This window comes from Amphibalanus amphitrite, unplaced genomic scaffold (assembly GCF_019059575.1).
Source record: "Amphibalanus amphitrite isolate SeventyFive unplaced genomic scaffold, NRLGWU_Aamphi_draft 000081F_arrow, whole genome shotgun sequence".
Taxonomy (NCBI): Eukaryota; Metazoa; Arthropoda; class Thecostraca; order Balanomorpha; family Balanidae; genus Amphibalanus; species Amphibalanus amphitrite.
The window spans coordinates 248,734-256,696 of NW_024881577.1; the positions used below are offsets into that span (position 1 = coordinate 248,734).

General features: G+C 46.8%; 1 protein-coding gene across 1 annotated transcript in view; it reads left to right on the plus strand.

The window, feature by feature from the left end:
* LOC122379589 (potassium voltage-gated channel protein Shaw-like) overlaps window positions 1-7,963 on the plus strand; it is a 43,755-nt gene that overhangs the window by 33,020 nt on the left and 2,772 nt on the right. The window contains exon 9 of the mRNA XM_043361904.1: window positions 1,277-1,604. Coding sequence (XP_043217839.1) covers window positions 1,277-1,604 — 328 coding nt within the window. The remainder of the gene's footprint in view (window positions 1-1,276; window positions 1,605-7,963) is intronic.

Consider the following 7,963-nt stretch of genomic DNA (forward strand, 5'->3'; position numbering starts at 1 on the left):
GGAATGCCGTCGGTGCGCTCATGTGGAGGCCAAACGAGATGGAGTGTCCACCACGTGGTTTGTGCCACACAATGTGTACGGTGTTCTATCAGGAACGGAACGTGCGGGTGATTAATGGAGCCAGAAGCGATCCTATCTGGGTGAAATGCATTGTCAGGAGCCCATAAAAATGTCAAAATAGCACCATACGTGGTGGTGGCTCGATGCATTCATCTTATCACCTAAGAACAATTATTTTTACTTTGCAATGCCCTTGACATCTGTAATGAATACGGGCCGCTGTGCTTCCGAAAACATAAAAGTTAAAAAGGTAGGTAAATGAACTAAATCAAATGAGTAAATGAACTAAAACAGATTCAATCTCCAACAATAAACTCGTACATTGTCTTATTGCAAAAGTTATGTTATGGTTTTCAGCTTAAGGCTGATGTCCGATGCTTTCTTCAAAGATAGAGCGAACCTGCACCGACTCCAAGAAGATAACTTTTCCTATGACCTTTATTCATAAAACGTCAATATTAGATACGCCTGCTGAAGCCCGGAACAAATTCCCAACTCAGGTCGACAATTCCTATTCCATCTGCAGTAAAAAGGCTCATTGCAAGCATTGTAACGGTGAGCTCGTATTATGTAATGCGAGTGCCAGTGGTGCTTGGGAGCTGCGCCATCCATAGCGCAGGCCTTGCGGTACAGCATGTCTGCAGGCGCTCACAGCCAGCGCCATCTGTTGATGAGTATGTAAAGCTCTCATCAGTGTAGTGCTATGCGGTACAGCATATCACGTCAGGCGCCTACTTCTAGCGACATCTAGGGGCGGGAGGCACAACCTTCTGACCAGTGACCATAAAGCACGTTGGCAAATTTTAAATGCTTCCGGTTGACCTATCTCACTGCCTAATTTAGGCAGCCTCCTGCCTAATGTAGGCAGTCATGCATGCTTGACTATCCAGGACAAATACGTAGTGCTTGGCGAGATGACAACATAAACAATCGAAAACTTGTCTAGATCCGGAGGAACGAAACCATCCATCCGAGCCTACGCCATGTTTACCCATCAACGACGCTTCCCAACCATCCCAATAATGTGTTTGTCAAGCCAGTTCCTCGTTGAACTCTCGGCTGCCGCGAAATGACATCCTAGTCGAGCGGGCGAAGCGGCACGGCAGTCATTGAACTCTCCTAATGGCCAAGTGGTGCTCTGTCAACTGAGACCGATCAGCCATCAGGACGTCCCCAGTTGGCCAAATGTTACCACCGAGCGGCCCACTCTCCGCAGATTGGCGTCGAAACTCCGCTGCTGCCCATATCAGACGACGGACCGGTGATTGGGGGCGACAGCAGCGCCCCCATCGCCGCGGCGGCGACCGCGGCAACTACCGCGGCCGATGTCATCGTCGAGTGCGACGCCACGCCGCCGCCGGAGAGAGCGGAGGAGCGGAGAGAGGAGGAGAGCGGCGGCTGGCCGGCGGTGACCTGCCGCCCGGAGGCCACCACCGGCGACGGTGTCGACGAAATTCTCACCGCCGACGAGAGTACGAGACTCATCTGCGATGAGCGCAAGTTCGATCGAAATGACGACAACGACAATCCGCTAGTAACGGCAGGTGGGTAAATTAAAATGAGGTTTTTAGGAGAAAATTAGAATAGATTTAGGCCGAGAGATCCAAAGGCATCGCAAGTCCATCTAAGGCCTAAGGCCGTGGATCTCCCGGCCTTAGTGTATTAAAATCAAAATAGCATTGCATTCCACAGTGTGCGTCTATGCCTTTCGTTGAGGAATAGATAACTTGCACAATATCGCTGGTTAGAAATGGCAGTTAATAGCATCATTTCCGGTCGACCGATTGGAGCAATTCGCAATCAAAGCCGGCTGGAGGTCGGTAAATGGAATGGGGGGGGGGGGGGTAGATCAGGTGAGCTTAGAAAGCTGACCTCGCGCCCGCCGCCCGCGGCATGATCATGATAGGAATAAGTCATGGTTCACCGCTCGGTACCCGCAAATTATAACGGGTCCGTAGCAGGGTTGGTGACGAGGCCGTTTATTTTCTCTCGAGACGAAACTGAAAGCGACGGCATTTATGATTCCAAAAATTGGTAGATCAGGAATGTCTGTCAAGACAGCCCATATTCAGCCCAGATTCAGCCCGGATTCAGCCCAGATTCGGGACACCTCCGATCAAGCTGAAACTCGCACACAATGTAGGGCATGATATGCCCAATCGACAGTCCAAGCCATTCGGTGGCACTCCCAGCCGTTTGACCTACAGAGGTCAGCAAAGGTCACGTGGCCCAAATTTGCACAGCAGATTGTGGCCCACCCAGTAGAGCTAGAGCGCTAAAAATGGCACCAATCGACTCGCCAGCATCTAATCTTACTTTCCCAACACTCATTTGACCTCTCAAGGTCATGCGATGACCTAAGGTCATTTGTGGGCTATGTCGAAAATACACTTGCACAGCAGTTTTTGAGTAGATGGATTGACTGAATTCCAAATCAAAGCACATCATCGGGTAGCCCATAGGCCGTAGTACTTTCCCTAAAAACTGCTTTTCGATATGTGACCCCGTTTGACCTCGGCAGGTCAAAATGTGCAAATAAACGACACTCAATACGTCGCAGCCCGGATTCAGCCCAGATTCGGGACACCTCTGATCAAGCTGAAACTCGCACACAATGTAGGGCATGACATGCCCAATCCACAGTCCAAGTCATTCGGTGGCACTCCTAGCCGTTTGACCTAGAGAGGTCAGCAAAGGTCACGTGGCCCAAATTTGCACAGCAGATTGTGGCCCACCCAGTAGAGCTAGAGCGCTAAAAATGGCACCAATCGACTCGCCAGCATCTAATCTTACTTGCCCAAACTCATTTGACCTCTCAAGGTCATTCGATGACCTAAGGTCATTTGTGGGCCATGTCGAAAATACATTTGCACAGCAGTTTTCGAGTAGATGGATTGACCGAATTCCAAATCAAAGCACATCATCGGGTAGCCCATAGGCCGTAGTAACTTTCCTTAAAAATCGCTTTTCGATATGTAACCCCGTTTGACCTCAGCAGGCCAAAATGTGCAAATAAACGACACTCAATGCGTCGCAGCCCGGATTCAGCCCAGATTCGGGACACCTTCGATCAAGCTGAAACTCGCACACAATGTAGGCCATGACATGCCCAATCCACAGTCCAAGTCATTCGGTGGCACTCCCAGCCGTTTGACCTACAGAGGTCAGCAAAGGTCACGTGGCCCAAATTTGCACAGCAGATTGTGGCCCACCCAGTAGAGCTAGAGCGCTAAAAATGGCACCAATCGACTCGCCAGCATCTAATCTTACTTTCCCAACACTCATTTGACCTCTCAAGGTCATGCAATGACCTAAGGTCATTTGTGGGCTATGTCGAAAATACACTTGCACAGCAGTTTTCGAGTAGATGGATTGACCGAATTCCAAATCAAAGCACATCATCGGGTAGCCCATAGGCCGTAATAACTTTCCTTAAAAACCGCTTTTCGACATGTGACCCCGTTTGACCTCGGCAGGTCAAAATGTGCAAATGACCTTAGGTCATCGCATGACCTTGAGAGGTCAAATGAGTGTTGGAAAAGTAAGATTAGATGCTGGCGAGTCGATTGGTGCCATTTTTTAGCGCTCTAGCTGTACTGGGTGGGCCACAATCTGCTGTGCAAATTTGGGCCACGTGACCTTTGCTGACCTCTGTAGATCAAACGGCTGGGAGTGCCACCAAATGACTTGGACTGTGGATTGTGCATGTCATGGCCTACATTGTGTGCGAGTTTCAGCTTGATCGGAGGTGTCCCGAATCTGGGCTGAATCCAGGCTGCGACGTATTGAGTGTCGTTTATTTGCAGCTTTTGACCTGCCGAGGTCAAACGGGGTCACATATCGAAAAGCGGTTTTTAGGAAAGTTATTACGGCGTATGGGCTACCCGATGATGTGCTTTGATTTGGAATTCGGTCAATCCATCTACTCGAAAACTGCTGTGCAAGTGTATTTTCGACATAGCCCACAAATGACCTTAGGTCATCGCATGACCTTGAGAGGTCAAATGAGTGTTGGGAAAGTAAGATTAGATGCTGGCGAGTCGATTGGTGCCATTTTTAGCGCTCTAGCTCTACTGGGTGGGCCACAATCTCATGTGCAAATTTGGGCCACGTGACATTTGCTGACCTCTGGGGCATTCCACGTCAAATCAAACACCGAAATCCGTCATCCCCTTCGATTTTTCTGAAAATTTGTAGGCAGACTGGGCATGGTTCAAAACTGAGTTACGTATAATATTTTCGAAATTTGATAACGTATCGCTGAGATATAGGTCATCGAATATAGCGAAAAATGCCACACATCAATTTTTTAAATGGCTATAACTCTGGTTCCTTTTCTGGTATCAAAATGATATTAACAGGGTCTTATAGGCAATTGATAAGGCTTTGATTTTTAATTATAAAATTAAATTGAAGTGACCTTGAAATGCATTCGACCTTTAATTAAAACAGAAAAATTTAAATAGCAAAAAACACGTCACCTTCGATTTGGGTAATTTTTACATATTATGTCCGTCACAATGTTCCTAACCATCTGTGAAAAAATTGGAGTGGGCCATTCATAACTTTCGCGGCAAACGCCGTTTTCATGCATCAACATCACGCAACCGCGCGTGACCTTGAAAGACAGAGTCAAGACATGCTTGCTTGTGTACACTTTCTGAAATGAATGATTGCTGATTAGTGATATCCCAAACTCTGCGAGAATGGAAATGCATAGTCATCGTAGTCAAGCATTCACGTTCCATAGTAAAAGTGTCTCAGGCAAACGGTATTTTGCGGTGAATTTTGAGCCGTGTGGAAATATCATGAAGTAAATTCAACGAAAACATTATCACGCAACGATATCTTCACGTCTTTTGATCTTCACTATACGAAAGAACATACATTTTTTAGTAAGTATGGGGAATTTCTAGCTAATCCAATAATAAATATGGCAGTTAGAGGCCTGCTAAGAGTAACATGTCGCCGGCTGAGGCGGGCTCGGTAGATGCGGGAAACGCAGCAATCACAATTTTGTGTTTACACGTTCATATTTCAATTGTTTACCAACTGATTTTCAAAATTCTTTCACCATAAGATTGCCTGTACATTGTTTAGTCTTCTCACAAAATTTAACGCGAATCGAACGTAATCAGCGGTAGGGAGCGCGATGTAAAGACGGAACCGTTCCGTTCCGTCCCGGCACAGTCTACAATGCAGGCGGCGCGTAGCGGTCGGCGCCGGCTGCCGAGTCGCCGCGTTGCTGCGGCGACAGGATGTTCACTTTACACCGCTATTACTAGAACAGTTGTGAACCGATTTTCTTATTGCTTGCACGATGAGATGTCCAATTCAATTCTTGACAGGTAGCCATAATTAATTTCGCATTAATCTTATGAGATATTGGCGAAAAACAGGAGGGGTGGGCGAAATTCGTTCTTCCCCCTCCACTGCGCGTGCTAACATACGTTTGCATATGTGCAATTTTCTTCAAAACTTATAAATGGCCCACTCTAATTTTTTCACAGGTTGTTAAGAATATGGTAGGCAATAAAATATATGAAAATGAGCCAAATCGAAGGTGACGTGTTTTTTGCTATTTCAATATTTGTGCTTAAGAACAGAGTTAAGCAAATTTCAAGGTCATATGTTTAAGTAGGTGCAATTATAAACAAATGCTTAAGAAATTACCTAAACATTAAGGTTTATTTCATTCAAATCAAACAAGTACAACCAAAGTTATGGTCGTTCAAAAATATAGATATGCAACATTTTGTAAAAATTTGATTCCCTATATTCAGAAGACCTGTGGTCAGAATGTGCAAAAAACATCAATGTAGTGTCCGGGGCCACACAGGAACTCGCTCACAAATTTATAATGAAATCGCTGATGGTAAGGTGCAAAACAGCCGATTTTTGTTCGATTTGACGTGGAATGCCCCCTCTGTAGATCAAACGCCTGGGAGTGCCACGGAATGACTTGGACTGTGGATTGTGCATGTCATGGCCTACATTGTGTGCGAGTTTCAGCTTGATCGGAGGTGTCCCGAATCTGGGCTGAATCCGGGCTGCAACGTATTGAGTGTCGTTCATTTGCACATTTTGACCTGCCGAGGTCAAACGGGGTCACATATCGAAAAGCGGTTTTTAAGGAAAGTTACTACGGCCTATGGGCTACCCGATGATGTGCTTTGATTTGGAATTCGGTCAATCCATCTACTCGAAAACTGCTGTGCAAGTGTATTTTCGACATAGCCCACAAATGACCTTAGGTCATCGCATGACCTTGAGAGGTCAATTGAGTGTTGGGAAAGTAAGATTAGATGCTGGCGAATCGGTTGGTGCCATTTTTAGCGCTCTAGCTCTACTGGGTGGGCCACAATCTACTGTGCAAATTTGGGCCACGTGACCTTTGCTGACCTCTGTAGGTCAAACGGCTAGGAGTGCCACCGAATGACTTAAACCGTGGATTGGGCATGCCATGGCCTACATTGTGCTCTAGTTTCAGCTTGATCGGAGGTGTCCCGTGCTTTGATTTGGAATTCGGTCAATCCATCTACTCGAAAACTGCTGTGCAAGTGTATTTTCGACATAGCCCACAAATGACCTTAGGTCATCGCATGACCTTGAGAGGTCAATTGAGTAAGATTAGATGCTGGCGAGTCGATTGGTGCCATTTTTAGCGCTCTAGCTCTACTGGGTGGGCCACAATCTACTGTGCAAATTTGGGCCATGTGACCTTTGCTGACCTCTGTAGGTCAAACGGCTAGGAGTGCCACCGAATGACTTAAACTGTGGATTGGGCATGTCATGGCCTACATTGTGCTCTAGTTTCAGCTTGATCGGAGGTGTCCCGAATCTGGGCTGAATCCGGGCTGCGACGTATTGAGTGTCGTTTATTTGCACATTTTGACCTGCCGAGGTCAAACGGGGTCACATATCGAAAAGCGGTTTTTAAGGAAAGTTACTACGGCCTATGGGCTACCCGATGATGTGCTTTGATTTGGAATTCGGTCAATCCATCTACTCTAAAACTGTTGTGCAAGTGTATTTTCGACATAGCCCACAAATGACTTTAGGTCATCGCATGACCTTGAGAGGTGAAATGAGTGTTGGGAAAGTAAGATTAGATGCTGGCGAGTAGATTGGTGCCATTTTTAGCGTTCTAGCTCTACTGGGTGGGCCACAATCTGCTGTGCAAATTTGGGTCACGTTACCTTTGCTGACCTCTCTAGGTCAAACGTCTGGGAGTGCCACCGAATGACTTGGACTGTGGATTGGGCATGTCATGGCTTACATTGTGTGCGAGTTTCAGCTTGATCGGAGGTGTCCCGAATCTGGGCTGAATCCGGGCTGAATCTGGGCTGAATATGGGCTGTCTTGATCAACATAGATCAGGATAGCTTAAAATTCATATTGCGTTGGCTATTAACGAGACGTTTTGGACGGTTACCATGGTAAACACCGCACTGACTGCCATCTGGCTGCGTAGCTATGTAGGATACATATAGGTACCTGCAGCCCGCGGCGAACCGAAATAAATAAACCATACTCAGCTACTGTTCCCACATCCAATTCATAAGGGCATTAATAGATAAATACCACGGCAATTGGGAATGCTATTGCTAAACAGACCTACCTTTGACATGATGATCCATCACGCAGCAAAGACCAGGCGACAGTGCACAGTGATGCTCCCGACACTCCCGACCATGGTTGCAATCTGAATCCCTCGCTGAAAGGCTGTATGCTCAGTGCTCGCTGCACACTTCACAGTGCACACGTTTAACTTCCCTCCAGCTCACTTCCGCAGGAGCAGAGCCGTCGTCCATCGGAACACCGTACTGGCGTCACTCTCGGAGAGAAAACACCCATTTTGATTTCCACTCGCTATACGCCCGAATTAAAATTGAAATTGAGC